The sequence below is a fragment of the Ovis aries genome, chromosome Y, assembly GCF_016772045.2.
Source record: "Ovis aries strain OAR_USU_Benz2616 breed Rambouillet chromosome Y, ARS-UI_Ramb_v3.0, whole genome shotgun sequence".
In the NCBI taxonomy this organism is placed as follows: Eukaryota; Metazoa; Chordata; class Mammalia; order Artiodactyla; family Bovidae; genus Ovis; species Ovis aries.
The window spans coordinates 17,950,905-17,977,288 of record NC_082741.1 but is presented as its reverse complement, the minus strand read 5'-3'; the positions used below and the strand labels follow the sequence as shown (position 1 = coordinate 17,977,288).

Genomic DNA, 26,384 nt, shown 5'->3' with positions numbered 1-26,384 from the left:
AGTAACATCGCTGAGAGGAAACTTGTCTATATGCTGAAGTACAAGCTTTCTTTTTCAGGAACATGAATGAGACCTGGTTACTAGGACCTCCTGTTGAGTGATCAAAAGGGGAATTTGATTCATTCCGTCCCCTTTCCCATTTGGTGTCCCTGAACAATGGAGATCAACATGGCAAACGGTGGGGATTTCCCTACTCCCCTAGCATCTGGCCAGCAACAGCCTGTCCTGGTGATGCTGTGCATGGCTGGGACGTTGCAGCCACCAGTGGCCACACCAAGCGAAGATGCCACCCTCTTCAGAGTGGAGGCAGGAGAGGACAGCGAGGCCCAGGTGGACGGAGTCGTGGCAGGGATCAGACGGGGTTTCCAGCTGCTTGCAGAGGACATCACTGAGGATGTGGAGGTTGTGCCAGATGAATAACAGAAACAGGGTCCTCCCTGGAGCTGGAGGAGAAGACATTGGAAGAGCAGTGCCAGGAAAGGCCTGGAGTCCCGAGTGAGCTCCCGGCACTAGATGAGATGCTGGCAATGGCGACCTTGTAAGTGGAACTTAGCTCTAAGCCTGAGAAAACCTGCAGGGCCTACGTTTGGTTCATGTGCAAGAGTCATGAGAGGAGGAAGCGTGGCTTGGCTCAGAAGAGTGCCAACATCCAGGGCATCCCTGGCTTCTGGGCCAATGTGGTATCCTTTCTGCTACTCGTTGTGGTCCAGTGCTCAGGAGGAGGGGGAGGTGCAGAGGCAGGAGCAGGAGGAGGGGTGGAGGTGAGGGGGCAGAATGGTGGACCCTGAAGGAAGTGTGGTACTGGGCAATTGGCAGGCTCCAAAGGCACAGCTGAGTAGAGTCCGGGCAGGGCCACACCTGTAAGTGTCGCAGCCATGACTCTGTGTGTCTCCTTCAGGCCTGCATCTGAGGAGGATTAGCCTCTCAGTCAGAAATGACCAGAGACAGTACATCAGAGCCACCTTAGCTGACAGTTATTGTTGTAAAGGTGAATGATTCCGAAAATAACAGATGTGGGAGTCACACACACGCGTGCGCGCGCACACACACACACATACACAAACCCACAGAACATATGTAGACATACTTACTGATCCCCATTATCTCACTGAGTGAGCTAGTTCTGAGTGGAATCACAGTGGTACAGCAAGGATGCCTGGCAGAAAGGAGAGGCAGGAATAAAGTGTCTGGGGGTGACCAGTGAGAGTGCAGAAGATCTGAGACACAGAACAGGTTGCAATCCCAGACACAGAAGCCACGGTGGGTGACCCCACAGCCCTTTGAACACCCTGATACAATGGCCTTTCCATCCTTCCCAAGTGCCAGGCATACTTTCCCTGACCTTACCATGAGCATGAGCAACCCTTGCCTATTTTGTGTCGTTTCAGTGATGGACCAGAACTGCAGCATAAGCACCTGCTACCTGCAGTCTTCCAGTCTGAATCATCACTCTTTGTACTCTTTGCAGAACACATATATTGGCTCTCAGGACTATAGGCTGGATGGCTTATCTTGATCCTCTTGCTGCTCCCAACCCCACAGGCTTGGGTGACAGGGCAGGCTTGAATGTGTTCTCACATGGAGAACAGAACCGCTTTGAAAGGGCCTCGATAGGGTAAACTGGCAGCCATGCATGTTTCTGGCACCAGTGTGTCATGGAACTTAATGGGGAGCTGTCCTTACCATCTCCCTGGCAGGTATTCAAATACTGTTCAGGGAGTGCCCTCAGGCCCCAGGCCATGCCCCATTTCTCCATCTGTGCAAAGTGTGGCCAAGCTACCTGAGGCCTTTGCACTATTCACGTCTGTCCAGCGACGGAGGGAGGGTCACACCGCACCTTCTGCAGTTCAGCAGTGACCGCACACTGTGGACTTTCAAGTTTGAGAAAGAACTCTCCGAATGTGTGGACTAACAAAGTCTGATCTCTCATGGGTGCAACTCACTAAGGAGGAGCAGGGCTTGCCTTCTCATATAAACTTCTCGTATGAGCACTGGTGTGCAGAGAGTGACAGACAGCAAGAGCACCACTTAGAGAGATGGAGACAAACAGACACCAGCCCTTGGTACACACATGGAAGGGTTGCCCAAAACAGTGCTATGCCAGAAGCAGAGATGAAGAGACACAGAGCCAGCTCTGTACCCTAAGGCTCTGGTGTCCCTGAACAGTGGAGATCAACTGTAGCCAACAGTGTGGTTTTTCCCTTCTCCCCTAGCATCCGGACAACAGGTTCTGTGTCCCATGGAGAAAAAGTATCCAGGCACGTGGAGTCCCTGTTTATCCTTTGAATCCTCAGGGAAATTTCTCAGTTATTGAGGGTCCTGAGGGACACAGGATTAAGCTGTTCAGACTGTGAAGCAGGAACCCGTCGTTGGGATTTCCAGAGTCCGGACAATGACAGCGCCTGGAGTATCAGCAGATGCAAAACCCATTACTCCCTGGAGCGGTATATGCCATGTGGGTGCACTGTAGCCCAGGAACTGTGGAAGACTTCCTACGTTTGAGGGGCGTGTCCAGAAGGGTGCCACCCACCACTCTCTCAGCCATTGGACTAGATTTGGGCCAGCAGCCTATCCGTGGCTCACGGCCTAGGGATCCGCCTATTCGGCTGATTTCCCCAGGGCCTGTTCACCCTGTCCCATGCTGTCTGCCACCCCTTTCTTCAGCCTCAGGCCACCAGACACACACCAGCCCCCGCTTCCCTACCATCCCCCTCACTCCCCGCCCCCAAAGAGCTAGTGGGTCCCACAGGATTAATGAAACCTGAGCCGCATTTGCACACCACTTGTGCTATTATGTCCCATCCCTTGGCATCTGCCCCAGCCTGGGGTCACGACCAGGGCCAAGAGGCGTGTGAAAGGCCGTCAGAGGAATGCAGGAGCATCCTGGGACCCCAGACCTTCCTAGTTGTGAGCTCCTGTTTCAGGGTGCTGGGGTTGGTGGCCTGCCATCCTCAGGCTTTTTGAGGCTGGGACCTTACAGCCACAAGTTGTCATGCCAGGCAAAGGAGCCACGCTATGCAGGGTGGAGGCGGTGGATGACGGTGAGCCCCTGGTGGATGGAGACCTGGTGGGGATTGGGTGGTGGTTCCAGCTGCTTGCGGAAGACGTCATGGAGGAGGTGGAGGTTGTGGCAGATGAGGAGCAGCAATAGGGGTTCTTCCAGGAGCTGAGAAGACGGTGGAGGAGCAGGGCCAGGGAAGGCCCGGGAGCACTACTGAGCTTCCAGGGCAAGATGAGCTGCAGGCACTGGCTGCCCTGCTGGTGGAACTGAGCTCTGAGCATAAGAAGAACTGCAGGGCCTACTTCCAGTTCATGTGCAAGAACCATCAGAGGAGGAAGCCTGACTTGGCCTGGAGGATCGCCATCACCTGGGGCATCCCTTGCTTCTGGGCCGTAGCTGTATCCTTTCTGCTGCTCTTTGAAGTCTGCTGCTCAGGAAGAGGAGGCGGCGCAGGAACCTTTTCCCTGCTCCCTATCCTGACAGGTGCTGTTGCGGAGCCATCCATCGTCCCACTGCAAGTTGATATTTTCCTTTCAGGACCCCCCTACTTCTTGAACTCAGTGACCACTAAGTAGAATTACCTTGACATCACTTGTGAAACGTGGTTCCTGGGGTGGTGAGTGTGGGTGTGCAAGGTTGTGGAGTGTCGACCTGTGGGATCCACACCCATTTCCCGTCTCTCTGTAGGGCATAGGGGACGTTGTTCCACTCCTGTCCACTGGTTCTGGGACTTTGAACGGGGAGCATCCAGCCGCAGAGTGGACACCAGGAGCCTTAACTTTCTCGGCTGGTTGTCAGGTCACAACTGCTCAGAGTCGAACAGGATTGCTGAGGTGTGGTTGCTTTGGGCCTGAACACAGTTAGCAATTCACTTTGGGATTCTTGGCTGCTGGCTCACCTTGCTCGGATTGCCAGTGGATTGTCAGCCAAGATGTGTGGGATGATCGCCTGAAGTAGTACCCTGGGCAGGAAGGTTCTTCCATGAGAGTAACTGACAGAAACGTGTGGAGATGGGGTCTGAAGGTGGGCCCTGAAGGGACACTCGTGTGATACTACAGGGACACTGTCCTTTCCCAAATGGGGATGCTCAGACTCATGCAAGCTGGCTGTGGAGCCTGGGTTTGGGTCGTGCTTGTAGCAGGTGACCCCCTGAGACTGTTTATTTGGGGACTTGGTGTGTCCGTGAGTGAAGCAAGTCTCCATCAAATCAGCTGAGGTGGCAGCACCAGAGTCCAGGTGATACTACTAGAGGCAGTGTGTATTAAGTATCTTTGTCAGAATCATCCTTTGTGGGTCCTTTCATCCCCTGGCCTCCTGCTGCTCACTGAGTTTGAGATTGCCTGGGCACTTCACTCCCGCCCCTTACCCAGGGAAGGCCTATCATTGAAAAGCTGTCCTCTCTGGGGTCCCAGTGCACCTGTGTGCTGACTTTGGGATCTTCTGTGAATTTCCACATTCACCACTCAGTGTCTCACAACCACCAAACATGCTGCGCTGGAAGCGGCTTCAGGCTGCCTTGGGAACATATGGAAGAGTTCGTGGAGAAGGTGAACAGGGAGCCCCAAGGGCAGGACATGGTGCCTACTGTCGCCATCTCCGACATTGCTGGCCTCGGTCGTCTTCACCTCCTGAAACACCTATGCTCGTTGTTTGCATCTGTGTCCCCGTGCTGAGCATGTGTGTGTATACACACGTGTGCTTATTTATGCTGGCTGTGATTGTGTGTGTGTGTGTGTGTGTGTGTGTGTGTGTGTGTGTGTGTGTCCGGCCCAGGGCAGAGGTAGAGATGAAGGTGGCAGGAGAGGAGATGCTGAGCAACCAGAAGAGGAGTCATGAGGTGACCAGGCTGAAGGTGGTTTGTCGCCTTATCTCTGCATTGACCCTGCCCAGGATGGGAACAAGGAAAGGATGGCCAGTGATAACTCCAGACTGTGGCTCCAGATATCTGCAATTAGACAGATACAAAACACACTCATCAGTTCTACCGTGTTGTTGTGTGTGCTTGGATCAGGAAGAGGGTTTCATGATCTAAGGATTCACACAGAGCAAATCACGTGGGGTGGGGCTTTGAAACCACTGCCTGTGGAGCCCTCCGTGTGTGGGGCCATGGGCTGGCCCCTGGAAATGAGGGACGTGGCTATGGCAAGATCTGGGATGGTGAGGCTAAGGTCCTGCCGAGATGGGCAGAGAGCTGAAGGAGAAAGAGTCATAGATTGCCTGCTGCACTGGAGATTGTTCCACACACATGTGAAAAGGAGAACTGGGAAGGTCCTGGGCCAGTGCTGCCCCGGATCAGCCCAGCAGCCAGCACATGCCCTCCCTGAGGGTGGCACACACTGGCACGATATGACACAAAACATGAGATGCGCTAAAGTATGCTGTATCTGCCAAACCACAGGCATCCTAGGAGAGACATGGTCTGTAAGCAAGGCATGCCTCCAGGCACTTCCAGCCTGCCTCCCTGGCAGTGCCCAAAGGCGAGGAATGTGCAAGTGGGTTTCCCTGTGTGACCCTATCCGGGATATGCCTGTGAGGGAGGGAACAGAGAAAAGACAAGGGTGGTGGGTAAACTGCATGTCCTAAGGGACCTCAGGGGAGTGGAGACAGAGAAGCCCCTGGGGCAGTTCAGGGCCTGCTGGTCTTCAGGGTCCAGACTCTAGGCAGTAGCGGTCCTGCCAAAGATACCCCATGGTCTGTGCTGAAAGTTCTGATATGAATTCCTCCTTTTCTTTGGGGTCTTGCCCCTGGCTATGGGGGCCTGAGTGTCAAAGGTGCACGTCTGCACCTGAAGGAGGATTCTGGTAGTCTTGCTGGAGCAGAATCTCTGATTGCGTTGTAGGGGATCTGCACCCAGGTGACACAGAGGGATGCTGCCTTCCAGGTGACCATCTTGGATATCCCTGGGCCCAACCGCGCACTGGCTTCCTTGGCACGGGTGCTGTGTAGGGAAGCAGGGATGCGTGACTGTAGGGAGTCTTACCTGGGCCTAATGAGAGCAACTGAAAGAGAGCCTTGGCATTTAGCAAATCACTGAGGCATGGGTGGCTCAAGCCCTCTTGGTCCATTTGAGATAGTAACGCTGCTTTCTGTCCAACGGAGGCGTTAGCTCTGGGCCCAGAACCTGCAGGTTCCCCAGGGCATCATCTGTTGGGGGACTCCCATGTGCATGGGTCGTGTTAAACAGAAAGGAAGACGTGTAGGGATGCCACCTTACTTTGATGGCCTCCGGTTCCATTCTTGGTATCGGAAGAGACCCTGTATCCATATGTACCTTCTTCACAACCTTGGATCAGAACCAGGCCTGTCACAGTCTCCGGGGGCTTTTGGAGGCTCAGGCGTTTCTGGCCTTTTCCTGCCACATGGAGAGAGCACATCGGGGCACAGGTAGATGGTGCACACAGAACGCTCCACAGATAGGAAGAACAGGGGGCCTCATTCAGAATGCTGGGGGCTGTAACGGGTGGTAGGCTACCAAGAGGGGCACAACATTGACACGGAATGACCTAGACAGGTGCACACCGAGAAAGCAGTTCTTCAAGTCAGCTGAGCTCGGAGGTCCTTGTTTTCTGGTCCCCTGAAGGAATGCACAGGCAATGGATCAGGCCAACGTGACTGGTACTGTGAAGCTGTCCAAGGTGATGGGAGAATGCAGAAGGCAGGCACACGTTATACAGCTGTTCATGGCAAGAACTTCCAACGCTGCCTGCTGCTCTGCAGGCCAGTCCCTATCAATAGCAAATGCCAAGATTTTGGAACCTTTGAGGATAAGGCACAGAGTTAGAAGTGTAACATGACATAATCGATGAGCAAGTGAAAAAACAAGGACAGAAATGTGGATGCTTACCAAAATTCATGTTCCTGGAAAAGAAAACTTGTACTTCGGAATATGGACAAGTTTCCTCTCAGCGATCTTACTGTGTGCATGCATATATTTGTGCACATAGAAATTTGAGTGCTTACCAAAACTAATGTTCCTGGAAAAGAAAGCTTGAACTTCTGCATATGGACAAGTTTCCTCTCAGGGATGTTACTCAGTACACGTGCATGTTTGTGCACATGTGCGTGCAGAAATTTGAGTGCTTACCAAAATTCAAGTTCCTGGAAAGGAAAGCTTTACTTCTGCATATGGACAGGTTTCCCCTCAGCGATGTTACTGTGTACACATGTATGTTTCTGCACATGTGCGTGTAGAAATCCCTGCCAGTTCACTTGTGAGTATGAACTACTGCAACTGACCTAGCCAGGTGATAGAAGCTGGACAGCGAAACCATGAAGTTCTTAGGGAACGGTACAGAGTCTCTGGCCAGCAGAAGCACTGAAGCCAGGGAATCGCTCCCCGTTTGCTCACTGAGCAAACACGTTCTAAGTGGAATCACAGTCGTGCACCTAGGATGCTTGGCAGAAAGGAGAGGCAGGAGGAAAGAGCCTGGGGAGTGTGAAGATGAAAGTCCACTACACCTGCAGCTTTATGAAAAGTAGAAAATGCACCTAATGAGCTGGGAGGACAAACTGTACTTAATTGAGTTATCTAAGAGGATTTCCATCCAAACAGCCAAAAGTGCTTCCAGGTTTTTTTTTTTTTTTTTTTTTGCTGCTTGTAGTAAAACATGAAGGGAATTTTTTTTTTTAATGTTTAAGATAAAGATTATTAAAACAGGGGACAAAACTTGCTGATTTGGGAAGTTTCCAGTCTTTTAAGATGACATTAATAAAATAATAAATTTTACCTGAAAGAACAAGCAAGGCAGACAAGGGAATTCACAAAGGGCAGTAACAAAATAGTAATCTTGACACATCTTCAATATATTTCTAAAGAAAACAAAGTGTCATTGTGTGAACAAAATATAGAGGTATCAAAAGAAAAACAGAGGAAGCTCCTGAAAGAACTCAACTCACTATTAACTATCTTTGATTTGCAGGCACAGAAACTGACTCAAGTTAATTCTAAGAAGCAAAGCCCTGATGTTATTATCTCTTCTTTTTTCCTTTTTTCTTTTTCTTTTTTTTGTGAAAACTTAGGAAATTTAGGCTGGAGAGGGGAGAAGAGGATAGAGACTTCAAGTGCCTTTAAGGAGGAGGAGGAAAGAGAGGGGGTTGGAGATTTGATTGTGTTATTTGAACAGCATTGGTGAAGCTCAAACAAGGGAGGTAGCAAGCCATGCAGGCCTGCGGGAAGAGCATTTCCAGAAGAACAGCACTTGCAGTCTTGGGATCGGGAAGAAATGGAATTTGATGGGGGAAAACCAAGGCCAGTGTTGTCAAAAAGAGTACATTAGTGGGGAAAAGAGTAGAGTAGAAGACAGAGAATGGAAGAGAGGAGCAGTCAGGGACCATATTGCGGGAACCTTTTAATTTGGCAATAAATACAACTTGTAGTCCTTAGGAGCATACTTCACAGCAACTAACAGCAACAGTGTTGATAATACTAAGCAACAGTAAAAACATGTAACTAAAACATTTCATATTTTTTACTACAGAAATCGAAGAAAGCAGAAACAAATGCAAGAGTCTGCATATTTATTTATACAGAGAGTTTTCACCTGAGACCAGAACACACACACATTTTTTATACAACTAAAAGTGGTTTCAGCTGACACTTAGCAAAGTGCTTTGGCCAAATAAACTAACGAGAAAGGCCTAGTAAAGAATTCAAAGTGCAAATATATCAATCATGCTCTGAGTAAATAAACACAATTTATTTGAATTTTAATTTACACTCACGAAATTACCTAAAATGGAGACAACAGATTCACTACAGCTTCATCATCTATAGTCCTTCCTCTTCAGTTCTGAAAAGGATGCTAACCACTTGGTGATGATCTCTTTCCAGCATTTTGTGAAAGCTTAGAGGACTTAAAGAAACTGAGGCCTGGGGAGAGTGGCGAGAGACAAAGAGGAGGAGAAAGGAAGAGGAAACGGAGAGATTGCACCTGGCATAGGTCTACAGACAGGATCCCAGCTCCTGGAATGGTGCACAGAGATTGCTAGGTATCCGTGCCAGAAGTGGAGAAGGGGTGACATTCAACTCCAGGAGGAGACTCAACTCCAAGGACCTACAGAGGCAGCCAAGTGTGCTGATGTTCAGGAACCAATACTTAGAGGGTACCCCGCAGGTCTGTGAAAGAGCCCTTGGAGACCGCAAGAAAGAAGGATTCCACAAGTATAATCACAGATTAGATGGTTGGATAGATTAGAGGAAGGATAACTCTATGACCTGATAATTACTGAAATACATGAGACAATTCTTGCACATCAGACTGTGTCAAGAAAGACGGAAACTCAATTAGTTTGATACAATGGGAAATTACACACGCAAAGAATTAGCTGTTAACTGTACTACATTTGTGTGCAAGGCAAGATAAGATACAGAAACGAAATCTTCACATGGTCAACTCGGGTAAGACACATGTAACTGGAAAATGGAAGCAAGAGTTCCAAAAAGGCTTTAATCACCCTGGACTATTTTTATCCACTATATTTACGATTCTTGGACAACTCCACTGTAACTTAAGGGTAAGAGAACTCAATTTAGCCCAATTCAAAAGCTGAACAGATTTCCTCTGTTTGATCCTTTTCAGCTACAACTATGGGTCCAGCGCAAATCAAAGTGGACGTCAAGGCTCTTTTTCCTTTGGGAATTTTAACTTGCTTTGCTACTGTGTCTGACACAGATATGCCGACCTCACTGTGACTACAGGCCAGCCAAATGGGAAAGGGGACAGAATGAATCAAATTCCCCTTTTGATCACTCAACAGGAGGTCCACAGGCACCAGGTCTCATTAACTATCTCTGCTTCTCCAACTGCAGTCAGTGCTACACAGGGCCTGCTTCATGCTTGCCAGGGTCTCTCACCAAACACAGGCATTTTAACGGCTGGCTTCCTTGAGATGTCCCTGGGCTAGGTGAAAGCACCCTGAGACAGTGTTCCTTCTCCCTTGGCTCTGTGCCTGCAGTGAATGTATGCCTCTTCCTCAGCTGGGACACGAAGGCACAGCTCTTCACTGATTAAATCCCGTGTCTGGTCCAAACTCACATCGTAGCTTCTCCATCAACCTCCACTGCACGCTTTCAGAGCCAGGTTATCTTAGATCAGCCCAAGAGGCACTTCAGAGAGTGACATTCAAATCTGGCTATATAGCTGATACTGAGATCTTCAAGGCATGAAAACACTTCAAAATTACGTTGCTAAAACACTCTACAGATTATATGTATAGGAGAGCTTTCGAACTTACAAGTAACATCAAATACCAAAATAGGTTCTTACTTTTCCTTTCTCCACTTCTCTCATTCTCTCTCTCTCACACACACATGCACACATCCTTTTTACATGTTAAGACAATTACACGAAAAACAGATCATAGATTTTTAAATAGCATCTCAATATGCAGATCACACAAAACTGTACTTCCTCTATTTAAAACAAAATCACATAAATTACCCATCGTTTCCCTATATTTGATATTATTGAATAATGCTATAAGTTGATCTTTTTGTTTTTAATGGGGTTTTTAACTTTGACTGAAATACTTGCTTCAGACTTACTGAAGGCAGAATTAACTATTTTTTTTTTTCTTTTTTTGACCTCCTCCTTTGAGATTTGGGGGGTGATGATTCAAAATCAGATGTGTTCACAGTAATGGATGCAACTTCCACCAATCCTGGCTGAAGGGGTTCCAGTGATAACTGAATAACAATTTTTGTTTCAGGAGACAATCCTTCTAGCTGCTTAGGCTTCTTAAACATTTGATGACACTGGGTCTTGTGCTCCCTCTCCTCTTTGGAAGTTAAAAACTGTAGCCGACATTTGGAACACTGGTGAAAACTCTTTTCCCAGTGCCCTCGATGATGACGTCTGTATGCTGTTGCAGTTTGAAAAATTTTGAGACAAAACGGGCAAAGTAAATTCTTGGTGTTACCATGGTATGCTCTGAAATGTGCATCCACATCTGCAAAAAATGATGATCTGTAACTGCAAACCTGGCATACATAGGGCATTTCACCAGGCTTATGATTGTCTTTCATGTGCTCTAAGAGAACCTGATCTGTCTCAAAGGACAACTCACAGATGTGACAGACTGCGGAGGGCTCCTGGGCCGTGTGGACACTTTCAATGTGACACTGCAGCTGGAAGGGAGTAGGAAACTGGCGGAGGCAGTGCTGGCAGGTGGTGTGGGTTTTCCAGCTGTCACCTCTCTGCCTCTCAAGTTCCAAATGGTGCTTCACGTGATTCATAAACTTGACATTTTTTAGAACTTTCAAGCAGCTGAGGCATTTAAACGCCGTGTGGGTCTTCGGTTCTGGCTGCCCAACTCCTCCATGCTCGCCATAGTAGAAGTCACGAAGTAACACAATCAGATTTCCTTCTGTGGGATCACCAATTTTGTTTGGACTTGCCAAACTTGGAAAATCAGTTTTTGTCCGTCTATTTTCCCCTAAAGGTCTTAGAGGCTTGCAATGAACACTGTCCTTTGGAAAAGGTGTTGGACAAGGTTCTCCATTCTGAACATGGCTTAGTGAGGTATGGACACGGTCTGGTGTGCTTTGCTGAGTGGTCTCTATATGAAAAAAACCTGACGGGGAGAAACCTAAAGAATGTTCCCCTACAATGCCATCACTGAATTTAGGCCTTCTGGGATTTCTGCGATTTGTTTCACAAGGGGAAACTCGCTTTGATACATGAGGACTTTTATTCATATCTCCTGCAGAAACTGCTGTTTCTACTGGATGCTGCAATGAACTTGTGAAGGTAATCAAAGAAGAACATAACTCCTTCGAGAAGCAATCAGGCACTATTTGTGGTGAAAGATTTTTATAATCAGCTTGAGACGGAGGTTCAATAATAATAGGACTACCTGTTGATCTTGAGTCAGAGACAGACACTGACAAGACAGTCTTTGCTTCTGATGTAGGAGTCACATGACTAACAGGCTGTAATCTGTGAGCGTTACCTTTCCTGAAGTGACCATACCTTTTTCTCCTTGAATAAGAACCTGGGGTATCTCTATTCAGTATGTTTGAAACGACTGGTTTTGAAGCTGAGCTCATCCCAACAAAGATCACGTCAGCATCTTCATTTCCGTGTTCCACTCCAACCAAGATCACTTCATCATCATCATCATCATCTACTTGTTTGGTCTCTCCCTCCCTTTTCCATACTTCTGGCTCTTGTTCTTCTTCACGTAACATACGTGGGAGTTCCATATTTTTAATACTTTTTTATTCTTAGAGGGTGCGGCCACAAGTCCCAGTGCTTCCTTTATACAAACTGCCACCTAAGTGTAAACATACTACAGATTAGTTAAGTACAGAAAAATGGGCTATTTGATTATCTCCAAAACTCTAGAGTACTTATACACACCCTTATCTTACAAAGACACTGAGTGTCAACCAGACTCAATGACAGCTAAAAAACCTACGACCACAAGTCTACATGGCTCTAGAATCATAGCTTTGTCGCATGTTCACTTTAACCTCTTCTACTTAAAAAAATAAAGAGGGGGAAAAAAAAACAAAACGCCACACTGATCATTAGGTGAAATCACATGTAAAGGAGAGTATTTTTACAAAAGCATTGTTCTACAGCGTTTCGAAGCATGGACTTTGGAGTCATAGGAGATTAAGTTGGAATTCTAACTTAACCACACACCAGTTGCGTCTTCTTGGGCAAATTTGTAACTTTTAAATGTGTTTCTGTATCTTAAAGACAAACATGCTTATTTCTTAGACTTAACGTTAACAGCTTTTTTAAAAGGCATCAGCTATTCAATGGCATCTTGTTTTGTAGTAAAAATGGAAGAAAATGTATCTTAAATGCACATTACAACCGATCCACAAATTCTAATTTCATAAATGTTATCAAACAAAATAGGTAGCAAATTCAAAGTATAATCTATCTATACCTAGTTAACAAACAGCATAATTCAATGTCAAGCACTTAATTCAGGCCTAGGAAACTGAGAATGAGCTCTCTGATAATCTCACCCCAATTCCACACAGATATATCCTAAATTTCTCCCTCTAATCCTGGCTAAACTTCAATCCAACAATGCTTCATCTTTATGCCACACGTCTCTTCCCCATATAGCAGGTAAAGTGATGCCAGTCTTTCTCTCATACCAATATCAGACAGTGATATCACACACACACACACACACACACACACACACACACACAAACACACACACACACCTGATATCCTTTATGGATACAGGTGAAAGAGACCTCAACAAAATATTGGCAAACAAAATCCAACAGCATAATAAAAAGACTGTACACTATGATCACATGCGATTTAGGGAGGTATGCAAAGTTGGTTCATTATAGGAAAGCCAATCAACATTATGCCATTTTAAAACAATAAAACAAATAACACATCTGCCTGAAGAAAAGGTATTTCCCTGAATCTAGCACCTTTTCATAACCGGGGTTAAAAGAACACTTAATAATTAAGAACAGAAGAGAACTTTCTCAATCAAAGGGCACCTGTAAAATGACCCACAGCTAACATCATACTTAAGAATGAAAAACTGAAAGCTTTCCCTCTAAGACTGGGAACAACACAAGAAGTCTATTACACACTTTGGCTCAACATTATACTGGCAGTTCTATAACCAGAGCAATCAGGTAACAAAAGAGAATTGTTGCTGTAGTTTCAAAAAAAAAAAAAAAAACGAAAAAATAAAAAACAAAAAACAGCCTTCAGAATGGAAAGGAAGAAGTCAAAGTATATTAGAGATAAGATAATTTAGTAGAGAAAATGTTGAAGAAACACAAGTATTAGAATTAATATAAAGCTTGCAGAATAGAAGACAAATATTTTAAAAGTCAACCACATTTTATACAGTAGCAACAAACGTTGTTAAGTAAATACCTGAATCTACACTAGCATTCAAAAGAATACTTAGGAAGTCAGAAAGAGAAAGACAATATATTCTTTTGAATGGCTGAGTAATACTCCACTGTGTATATGTACCACAGCTTTCTGATCCATTTATCTGTTGATGGACATCTAGGTTGTTCCATGTCCTGGCTATTATAAACAGTGTTCTCCATAGTGGCTGTACTAGACTGCATTCCCACCAACAGTGTAAGAGGGTTCCCTTTTCTCCACACCCTCTCCAGCATTATTGCTTGCAGACTTTATAGGAATCAATTCTAATGAGATGGATGAAACTGGAGCCGATTATACACAGTGAAGTGAGCCAGAAAAAAAAACACCAACACAGTATACTAACACATATATATGAAATTTAGAAAGATGGTAATGATAACCCTGTGTGAGAGACAGCAGAAGAGACACAGATGTATAGAACAGATTTTTGGACTCTGAGAGAGCGGGAGAGGGTGGGATAATACGGGAGAATGGCACTGAAATATGCACACTCTCATGTAAGATAGTCGCCAGTCTATGTTCGATGCAGGATACAGGATGCTTGGCGCCGGTGCACAGGGATGATCCAGAGAGATGATATGGGGTGGGCGGTGGGAGGGGGGTGAGGATTGGGAACTCATGTACACCTGTGGCGGATTCATGTCAATGTATGGCAAAACCAACACAGTGTTGTAAAATAAAACATAGTAAAAATAAAAATTAAAAAAAAGAGAGAGAAAGACAAATATCGTATGGTATCACTTACATGGACTCTAAAATATGCCACAAATAAACTGATCTATGAAAGAGAAACAGACTCACAGACATAGAGAGCAGACTATGTGATTCCCAAGAGGGAAAGGTACGGCAGGCACAGATTGGGAGCTGGTGATTAGCAGATGCAAAGCATAATATATACAATAGACAAACAAGAGCGTACTGTATAGCACAAGGAACTATATTCATAATTTGAGATAAACAATCATGGAACAGGGTATGAAAGAAATTGTGTGTGCATATGTGTGTGTTTACATATGAAGGAAAGGAAAGGGCAACTGTTGGCAAGCACGTACAGAAACTGGATCCTTGTGTGTTATGGATAGATTTAAAAATGGTGCAACTGCTACAGAAAACAGTTTAAAGGCTCCTCGAAAAATTAAAGAACTAGAGCTGACACATGATTCAGCAATTCCACTTCAGGATATAAATTCAAAAGAAGTTAACATGGGGTCTTGGGATATCTACAGAGCCGTGCTCACAGCAGCACGAAGCACAACAACTAAGAGGTGGAAGCATCGAAATGTCCATCAAATGTGATATATACACACAATGAAATATTATTTAGCCATATAGAGGAAATTCTGTCACATGCTACAACATGCATGATCATTTCAGACATCAAGCCAAATGCAATAAGCCAGTCGTACAAAAAGACAAATACTGTAAGTTTCTACTTGTATGAAATAGCTAACACAGTCAAGCAAGAGAAAGGAAACAAAAAAGAATGATGGAGTCCATGGTCTAGGTCAACGGGCAAGAAAAGAGGAGTTGCTGTTTAATGGGACAAGTGATGGGTACAGAGTTTCGATTTTGCAAGCTGTAAAGGTGTAGAGATCTGCTTCATAACAATGTAATAAGGAATTCCCTCGTAGTTCAGAGGTTAGGACTCCACAGTGTCCTATGAGGGGCCTGGGTATGATCCTCAACCAGGGAACTGTCATTCAAGCTGCACAACACAGCTAAAACAATGACAACAACAACAAATCAACACTGTGACTATGTGTGTGTATATGTCTTAGTCACTCAGTTGTGACCAACTTTGCATCCCCATGGACTAAAGTTCACCACGTTCCCTTCTCCATCAGATTTGCAATGGGTTGCCATTTCTTTCTCCAAAAGGCTGATGAAAGTGTGCAAAATACTTAGCATGCAAAAATGGTTAAAATGGTAAATATTTAACTTAGATGTTTTCTACAACAATTAAAAACAGAAAAGCATTTAACAACCAGGAAAAGAATTTGAATAGACATTTCCGACTCTTTGCAATCCCATGGACTGTAGCCTACCAGGCTTCACCGTTCATGGGTTTTCCAGGCAAGAGTGCTGGAGTGGATTACCATTTCCTTCTCAAGGCGATCTTCCCCACCCAGGAATTGATCCCAGGTCTCCTACCTTGCAGGCAGACATTTGAATATTTGAAATTCACCTGTGGCCTTGACAAGAGTGGCTTTATAGGAAAATGAGAGAACTCGAGATAACAAAGTCTAGGAACAACTCTGCAGAGGTCTGTAACAAGCAAATATGAAATAAAAGCAGCAGAAGCAGGATGTGTCACCAAAAGATGGATTTTTAACGACAGGTCACATTATAGTCAGTCTGTTTGCTGATGGGAACCATCCAGAGAAACAGAAACCTTAATCCAGGGCAAAGAGGAGACTTGCTAGAACTTCAAGAAATGAGTAGGTCTAGAACTGAGTAGATCAAAATTGAGTACATCAGGTCAGAGAGCACACAATCTGGAGAAGGCAATGGAAACCCAAACCAGTACTCTTGCCTGGAATATCCCGCAGAAGGAGGAGCCTGGTAGGCCGCAGTCCATGTGGTTTCGAAGGGTCGGACACGACTGAGCGACTTCACTCTCATGCACTGGAGAAGGAAATGGCAACCCACTCCAGCGTTCTTGCCTGGAGAATCCCAGATAAGGGAGAGCCTTGTGTGTGGCTGTCCATGAGACTGCAGAGTCGGACACGACTGAAGTGGCTTAGCAGCAGTAGCAGCACACAAGAAGGGTACACAAGCCAAATAATTTGCTCACACTGACAGAGCTGAGATCATATAAAAAAAGGGCTGGCATAGTGGATTAATGGGTATGGTAACCAGCCTTCAAGTGAATTCAATCTCCTAATATTCCCACCCCTGTGTAGTTCTCTCTCAATCTATCACAGGGTAGACCTGTGAGACTAAGCAAATACACAAGTGAAGATGTGTACCATCTCAAAAAAGACTCTGCACTTTATCATGGGTGCAAGCGCTTTCCTGAATTACTCATTCTGAGAAAAGACAGCAGCCTCCACAAGAGAAGCCCCTTGGAGAGGCCCACAGAAGGAGAAACTGAGGCTTCATGAGTACAGACAAGTGAGAGAGCTTAGATTCAACAAGCTAAGTCTTCAGAGGTTGCCAAGCCAGACAAAAGCTTGACTACTAACTACCTCAGGAGAGATCCTAGGCCAAGAGATAACAAGTGGTAAGTTCTTTCAAACTATTCCATTTTGAGATCATAGGTACAACACAAACATTTCAAGTTTTAATACCATTCACATCATACTTACACACAGAACAGTTCTCCTATAAATATAGCTAAAATCAACACACACACACACACACACACACACACACACACACACTCACCCAATCCAAAGCACCGAAACACAGGAGTTGCCTAGCAGCTCAGTGGTTTGGTTAGGACTCAGCCCTCTCACTGCCAGGATCCTGTGTTCGATCCCTGGCTGGGGAACCAATGTCCTATGAAGCCACACGTTGTGACCAAAACAAAACATGCTGTGAAGTCAAAGCTGTACCAGCAAGATAAGTATACAACACAGCTGTAGGCACAAGTGGCTGGGCATAGAGCTTCCTATGATCTTGTTTACTCGCATGAAATGAACTCAGATGGTGCTTCACCCCCATCCAGTGGAGCTGACTTACTTAATGAAGAAAAGCCCTTAAGGGTACAGAAATGAGCAAGCAATCTCACGTGAACATGTTAAATCACAGGATATTTTCTCTGAATGTACCACTGGATTCATTCATTCATTTGGCCATGCTGTTTGGCTTGTGTGGTCCCAGCTCCCTGACCAGAGATTGAATCCAGACCACTGTAGTGAAAGCTCAGAATCCTAATCACCAGGCCACCAGGGTACCCCCACACCTGCATTGCTTTGCTTTGCCAGCTAAAACCTTAGGATATGTGCATTGCCCCATTTTAGCCTCACCAAGTGGTAGGAGTCACCTCTACACAGCTTAAGACCCATGGTGTTCTTACTTTTTTTCTTTCACGAAGGCAGGCGAAAGCAAGTCACTCTGCCTGTTTTTAAGCTTGCCACTCAGAAAGCTGCAAACCTGAAACCATGATGGCCCTGAAGTCAGCACCCGCAGTCAGGGTCAGGTAATCCCCAATCAGGAATACTCTCTCTCAACAGCAACGTGTCAGCCGACGAATGAAAAGAGAAAAACGCAAAGTAAGAAAGCCACACCTTTGTCCCTGTTGTAAAGATGTCTGTCACCTTACCTCAGGGGCCCACTGAAATCCTGAGCGCTTGAGACCTCCCAGGCAGCACACGGTTACATCCTGGGGACAAGCAGAGGAAACGGCCAGGGTGAGTCCCCTGTTCTGGGAACATTCTATCCCCCCAGGTCCTACCTGGTCCTACCCTACGGATGCTGACCAGGCGTCTCACACTCAACCAGACCAAGTGATTGAACTCCTTTGCCCTGAGCTTCTTCCTCCCACCTCCCTTCTCTCAGTAACAAACAAACAAATACCTCATCTGCCAACTTCCCGAACCAAAGGCCTGAATCTCGGGGCCCCCAGGGACGGGGCAGCCCTGGAGTCTGAGGAGAGGCAGAGGAAACAGGAAAACGACTAAAGCACCAGGGCAATGAAGAGGCTGCTAGATAGATGTTTTTTTGGTTTTTGTTTTTTTGCTGCTCCTGCCTGACTGTGCCTGGGTGCAGAACCGGGTTGGGCCGTGAAGATTTGTGCATCTGTGTTTAAATACATTAGGTTCCACAGGAGAGCTGGGGGTGGTGCCAGGGGCCAGGGGCCTAAGAGGCCCTTTCCGCGAGCTGGCTTGTCCCGCCCCTGGGCAGGAAAGCTGCTGGAGAGCAGAGCCCGCCCAGACTAGAGAGGGGAGAGGGCGAAAGGAGCCTGAAGCCTGTGGATCCTGCCGCAAGCTCTCACCGCCCTCACCAGCCACCCCGCCGAGCAAGGCCTCGTGCGAGTGGGGACCTGAGAAACCCTCCCTTTAGCCGTCAGGCACTGCTTTGGCTGAACCATGCTCCAGTCCTTACCCGTCCCCATTGAGGGAGGAGACAGAACTGCTGGCAGCTCACCTGCCCTAGGCAGTTCCAAGATTAACCCCGAGGAGTCGAGCCTGCGGGGACAAGGCCTCCTCAGGTCTTGGGCGCCGCCTCAGCTCCCCCTACAGGCGTGCGGGCTGCCTCCGATGATTGGCTGCCAGGTGTCAGCACCTGCCATCGGATTGGCCGCGAGGCCGAGTTGGGCGCATGCGCGCGCGATGAGCCCTCCCCCCACCCCCTCAGCCCGTAAAAGCAGCCGCTGTAGGCGTGGTCAGGCTGAATCTGAATCTCAAGGATCTTGGGTCAAGATTGCTCAGCTCACCAAACGCGAAGAAAGAAAAAACAGATGGCACAGTCGCCAGGGCTCAGGGCTGAGAACGGCCTCCGCGGCTACCAGCGGAGTCCAGTGATGGTGTCCGGCACTCACAGCCCTCAGGGGTGACCTCCCTTAAGCCAGTTCTTTGCTTAAGGAACTTGACCGTACACTGGATCTTGGCGCCCCTCCTCTTGGAATTCCATTTCAATCAAGGCAGGGCAGCCTGCCCCTGTTTTTGCACTGTCTATTGTGAGCTTAGAATGAGCTTTACTTTTTCTTCTTCTTCTTCTTTTTAATTTTAGAGCTTTACACTTTTAATGGCTGAGGAAAACCGAAAAGAATTTTCTTTTCTGACGTGAAAATTGTGTGTAATTCAGTTTTCGGAGTCCTTAAAGGTGGAAGAGGGACTTGCCAGCTTCTTTGGTTATCCTCTATGCCTGAAAACTTAATTAATTGCCAATGGTCATATTCGCAAAGCCTAACATATTTCTTTATTGGCCCTTTACAGAGTGTTTTTTAAATGCTCTGTTCTGCTGGAAGTCTCCTGGTAGTCATATGGGAGAATAAAGTTTTGGTTTTGTTACAATATTTCTTTTCTTTTATTTTTTTTTAATACCTTTTCTTTATTTTCCTCAACTCATGTTATTCCCCCCCCCAGTGTTTTTTTTTTTAAATGTTAATATCTTTAATTCTTACGTGCGTTCCCAAACATGACCCCCCCCTCCCACCTCCCTCTCCTCAACATCTCTCTGGGTCATCCGCATGCACCAGCCCCAAGCATGCTGCACCCCACGTCAGACATGGACTGGTGATTCAATTCTTACATGATAGTATACATGTTAGAATTCCCATTCTCCCAAATCATCCCACCCTCTCCCTCTCCCTCTGAGTCCAAAAGTCCGTTATACACATCTGTGTCTTTTTTCCTGTCTTGCATACAGGGTCGTCATTGCCATCTTCCTAAATTCCATATATATGTGTTAGTATACTGTATTGGTGTTTTTCTTTCTGGCTTACTTCACTCTGTATAATTGGCTCCAGTTTCATCCATCTCATCAGAACTGATTCAAATGAATTCTTTTTAACAGCTGAGTAATACTCCATTGTATATATGTACCACAGCTTTCTTATCCATTCATCTGCTGATGGACATCTAGGTTGTTTCCATGTCCTGGCTATTATAAACAGAGCTGCGATGAACATTGGGGGTACATGTGTCTATTTCAATTCTGGTTTCCTCAGTGTGGATGCCCAGTGGGATTGCTGGGTCATAAGGTAGTTCTATTTGCAATTTCTTAAAGGAATCTCCACACTGTTCTCCATAGTGGCTGTACTAGTTTGCATTCCCACCAACAGTGTAGGAGGGTTCCCTTTTCTCCACTTCTCCATTATATTCATTTTTCATTCTTTACTAATTTCATTCCTTCATATCACTATAAGTTTCCTTTAATGGAAGCAATGAAATAACATCAAAGAAAATACCTCTGTTGGTAGTTTTAACAGGTAACATGTTAGAAGGTATATGCTCAACTAAAAATATGTTGTATATATACAGTAAATACCACTTTAAGTAGCTTCAGAACTTGTATCTGGTTTCAAGTCACTAGGAAGGTTTGTTGAACATCCAATATTCTAACCTCCAGCTGTTCTCAACTTCAAAAAGATACAACTTTTTCAATAATTTGTTATCTCAAGTTTAAACTCCGTTTTAGCCACATATATGAACATGCTTTCTAGGTCACATGATTGAATCTGACCCATTGCCAAAAAGTGAAAATTTTGGAATACCTTTCTCAAAAGAGAGATGTTGTTTTCTTCTTCCAGAAAGACTGGTAGTGCAGCCGATCTTTGAACAGTTTGTCGGTTTTCGTTAACTCCATAAAGATTAAGCTGTCGAATTAAACTCTTCATGCTCTTGGTTTCAAATTTTCTGAAAGGCTCCTTTCTTTCCAAGACTTCTTTCCTGAAGAGTTCTTCACTGATCACTCTACATGTGCCTGTCTCATCCTACCAAATAGATTCAAACTGATCACTTTCCACTATATTCCAAAGTTTTTGTGGAAATGTGAGTGAAAGAAAATCATTCACATCATCTGTTTCAGAGACAGAATATGTGTAGTGTGGCCTTTTGATCACGAGATCCTCAGCCAAAGGCTGAAAAGCATATTCTTCAATCATAGATCTCAAAACTGAGTTCCCAGTTGTATAATCATACCAGTAAGATCTAATGGAGGTTTCTGAACCAGTGGACTCACCTTTAGGAGGTCCATCTTGAATTTCTGAAGAAATATGTGCCATCTCAGGGAAATCTTTCTTCAGATAATGTTCTTATTTGTCTGCTTTTACACAATGCAACTTCAAATGATGTTTGGCTGGCCTACAGAGAGAAACTCTCTGGACAATCACAGAGATCCTCCCAGTCAAACAGCTGTGACATCACAAAATCACTGGTCTCCTAGCAATCGAAGGTTAGTTGTGACATGACAAAGTCACTGGTCTCCTAGCAACTGAAGGGTAATGTTCAACCAAGTGTTTACTTCAGCATCAACTTAAAATACAGACTGCTGGGAGAAATACTAACCAAAACATGAAGCATGCTAAATCTCATTAGTAAAGTTGGCCTTTTTTGGGGGTGTGTGTGTGTGGGGGGGGTTCCTGTGTTTGGGATGGTCTTTCTCTTTCTGGCAGTTTGTGGTTCCTCTTTATTGTGGAGGTTCCTCCGTGTGGCTGGGGTTGGACAAGGGGCTTGTCAGGCTTCCTGGTTAGGGAAGCTTGTGTCAGTGTTCCGGTGGGTGGAGTTGCATCTCTTCTCTCTAGATGGCAATGAAGTGTCCAGTAGTGAGGTTTGAGATGTCTATGGGTTTGCTGTTTGGACAATCTGTGTATTGAAGCTCCAGGTTCTGTTCCTGTGTTGCTGGAGAATTGGCATGGTATGTCTTCCTGTGGAACTTGTTGGCTCTTGGTCGTGCTTGGTATCAATGTAGGTGTGGAGCTTTTTGGAATATTTCTTTTTTAAAAAAATAAATTTATTGTTTTAATTGTAGGTTAATTAATTTACATTATTGTAATGATTTTGCGTACATTAACATATGTCCGCCACAGGTGTACACATGTTCCCTTTCCTGAACCCCTTCCCTTCTGCCAAACCGTACCATCCCTCTGGGTCGTCCCAGTGCACCAGCCCCAAGCATCCAGTATCATGCATTGAACCTGGGCTGGAGACCCATTTCATATACGATATTATACATGTTTCAATGCCATTCTCCCAAAACATCCCACCCTCTCACTCTCCCACAGAGTGCAAAAGACTGTTCTATACATCTGTGTCTCTTTTGCTATCTCACATACAGGGTTATCAAAAACTCACATCAATAAATCTACTTTATTTCTGAAATAAAAGTGATTTATCATCCTTCTATGCACACATTCTTAATATTCAGTACTGTTACCCTAGCAGACTTGGTCTACTTGCTTCTGTGCAAACAAATTTATGAATTGACTGTGGGTTTCAGTGGGGGGCGGGGGGAAGTGCTTATTGTAGGACGAAGCAAGGTGTCTTAGCAGCTGGTGCTTCAAAGACACAAATCCCCAAATACTTTCAGGGGGACTGTTTTAATGGCTGAGTGAGGGTAGAACATGGGGTCTGTGATCAATATTGGGACATTCTACTAATGGCCTATTAGTGAGGATATTGGGAGTCCACATCATTGACCGTCTAGTTCCAACTATGCACTTACATTTCAGCCTGGTTTGGGCTTTTAGCATCTCTAAAATTGTTCACAGGATATTGCTCAGAATGTCAGCGATGGTCCTTGCTGCTGCTGCTGCTAATTTTCTTCAGTCGTGTGTGACTCGGTGCGATCCCAAAGATGGCAGCCCCCCAGGCTCCCCCATCCCTGGGATTCTCCAGGCAGAACACTGGAGTGGGTTGCCATTTCCTTCTCCACGCTGGCCCTTGAGGAGGGACTAAAGACCCTTGAGTTTGATTAGTGGCTAAATCCTTATTATTGTCTATCACTTGATTGTTTTCCTTAGTTTCTGTCTTTTCTAGCTTCTCTGATTAAAATTCCTTTTGAACATGAGGAGGTCTACAATCTCCTACCTCTCTCTCTCTCGATTTCCATGCTTTTCAATCTTAAGAAGGGACTGCTTAGTACAATAAAGGAAAACAAGTCTTGGACTTAGAGCTCGATCATAAATATGACAGAAAATCTCAGTGCAGGTTCCGTTTCTTTTTCAGGTTTCCCAGCTCTTGGAGTGATTGAGTCAGCAACAACTTTGGCTCTTTCCTGTTGAGATGGAGCATGGAGGTGGAAATAATTCTAATATCTAGGCTTGCTATCAACAGTTTATGATATGAAAACATACCTTTTTAAAATATATATTATATATATATATATGTCTATGTCAGTATTTTGTCATTAAACTGGACAAACATTTGAAAATTGGTCTATATTTATGAAAAGGAGAGAGGTGAGTGATATAAAAGAGTCCTCATATGTTACATGCAGCCAAGGAAACATATTTTGAAGTATTTCAACTTACATAATATTCAACAATCGAGTAGAATTTGAATCATTCTACATTTGGGTTTTATTGTTTTCCCATTTCTATTACACCTAACATGAATTAAAAGCCAATGTTTATTACAATTCTCTTTCCCAAAGCTATGACTTGCACGTATCTAGATGCACATCAGCAGATGAAAATATAAGGAAGTTGTGCTATATATTCAAATATAATATTACTTAGCTACAGAAAAACACATATTTGTGTCACTTTTGGTAAAGCAGTTCAACCTGCAGCCTATTATTCAGAGTAAAAAAAAAAGTTAGAAAGAGAAAGGCAAATATTGTTTATTAATGCGTACAAATGGGATTTACGAAGACAGTAACAATGATTCTGCATGAAGGCTAGTAAAAAAGATCCACATATAAAGAACAGACTCTGAGACTCAATGGGAGAGTTCAAGGATGGGATGATTTGAGAAATTAGCATTGAAACAGGTACATTACCATACATAAAAGAGATGACCAGTGCAAGTTCAATGCATGAAAGATGCATCCAACTCTTGTGCTGTGGACGAACCCAGAAGCGCGGGGTAATAAGGGAGGTTTGAGTTGTGTTCAGGATAGGGGGACGCATGTATCCATGCGCCTGATTCATGTTGATGTATATGACAAAAAACATCACAGTAATACACAGTAATTCTATTCCAATTAAAATAAATCATTTTTTAAAAGAAATATGAAGAAATTCAAAAAGAATGCATTCAGAAATAGCAGGGACATGCTCCAGAATACAACCACAACAGTTGTTTCATATCTCTTCCAGAAAGCGGGCTTAGGAGGGGCAGAACATGTGTGCTGGTATAAAAGCTGAAAGTCAAAGAAGGTAAGCTTGAGATTGCAACTATGCAGTTGCAGCATGACCTCAGTATCATAGTCTAAATAGTGAAAGATGCATGCGGCACAATGCAAGCTTAGTAGATCGGCATGACTACTGTGGAGCTTAGGCTGAGTAGGAGTTCAATGCATGCATTTGAGCATCCTTTCAGGAGTGACGGTACGTATGTTTCAGAGTGAAGATAAGGAGATGCAGCGAAAGTGCTCTAAAATGGTGGACAAATACTTGTAAGAAGGAAGGTTCAAAGTGGAAGCTCAGTATTTGCTATAGACTTAGACTTAAGTTGAAGACAGTAGGGCAGACCACCCGATGATTCAGGTTTGACCTAAATCAGATCCCTTATGATGGTACAGTGGGCATGAGAAAATATTTAAGGGATTAGGCATAATATGGTGTTTGAAGAACTACATTTGGAGGTTCATGACATTGTAGAGGGGGCAGTGATGAAGACCATCCCCAAGAAAATGAATGCAAAAAGACAAAATGGTTGTCTGAGGAGGCCTTACAAATATCTGAGAAAGGAATAGAAACAAAAGGCAAAGGAGAAAAGGGAAGATATACACATATGAATAGAGTGTACCAAAGAATAGCAAAGAGCGATAAGAAAGCCTTCCTCGGTGATGAGTGCAAAAAATAGAGGAAAGCAACAGAATGGGAAAGAGTAGAGATCTCTTCAAGAAAATCAGAGATACCAAGGGAACATTTCATGCAAAGGTGGATACAGTAAAGGACAGAGATTGTATGGACTGAACAGAAGCAGAAGATATTAAGGAGAGGTAGCAAAAATCTATACCGCAAAGATTGAAGAACTATGCAGAAAAGATCTCCATGATCCAGATAATCATCATGATCTACTCACTCACCTAGAGCCAAACATCCTGGAATGTGAGGTCAAGCGGGCCGCAAGAAGCATCATTAGAAACAAAGCTAGCGGAGATAGAGAACTCCACTTGAGTGATTTCAAATCCTAATAGTGAGTGCTATGAAAGTGCTGAACTCAATATGCAAGCAAATTTGGAAAACTCAGCAGTGGCTACAAGACTGGAAAAAATCAGTTGTTCCAGTATATGCATTTTAGAGCTTCTTCTCTGTAGTGGTGAAATGTGTTCCACACAGAGTTAGACAGGACTGAAGCAATCCTGTGCAAATAGTTGCACGAGTTTTGTTTTTTTTTTTTTTTTTTTTAACCAGTAGCAGCTTTTTTCCAATGAGAGTTAACTGTGAAGGTGGAGCAGCTGCTTTGCTTTGAGGGATGAAGGTGGTGTCAAACGGGCAGGGTGCAGGGACACAGACTGACTACACCACAGGAGTTATGGCCCTATCAGAGCCTTTTTTTTTCTTTTTTGAGCCCTTGTATCCGGTGATAAGAAGGCATCTTTGGCCAGTCTTCTCCCTAGTTCCACCTATTCGGCCACTCAGAAGGCTTCCTTGCCTGGGATCCTTCTCTGTCGTTCAATGGGTCAGCACATAGAGCGAATTTCCTGGCTGGGGTCCTCCTGTGTAAATCAGTGCATCCGACACTTAAAGGAGCATCCTGAGTGGGATTCTACTCTAGTATGGTGCATCAGGCACTTAAAGGAGGACCCTGCGTGGTGTCCTGCTCTGCATTTCAGTGTGTTCAGCATTTGATGGGTCAGCCTCGCTCTTGTAGTAACTGCTGATGCTAGCATGTGGGAGAGAGAGGCTATGGTGATTGCTCCACCCCCGACAT

General features: G+C 45.0%; 1 protein-coding gene and 2 pseudogenes across 1 annotated transcript; 2 read left to right on the top strand and 1 right to left on the bottom strand.

Moving 5' to 3' along the window:
- Positions 1-267: 267 nt before the first annotated feature.
- On the top strand, positions 268-3,982 carry LOC132659006 (testis-specific Y-encoded protein 1-like; annotated as a pseudogene).
- On the top strand, positions 2,734-3,333 carry LOC132659005 (testis-specific Y-encoded protein 1-like; annotated as a pseudogene).
- Positions 3,983-10,580: 6,598 nt separating the features above from the next.
- Positions 10,581-12,173, bottom strand: LOC132659004 (zinc finger protein 280B-like; the record flags this gene model as incomplete). Its single annotated transcript, XM_060408516.1, has 1 exon — positions 10,581-12,173. A coding segment is annotated over one exon (1,593 nt), but the record flags the coding sequence as incomplete, so codon positions are not given.
- Positions 12,174-26,384: the final 14,211 nt, after the last annotated feature.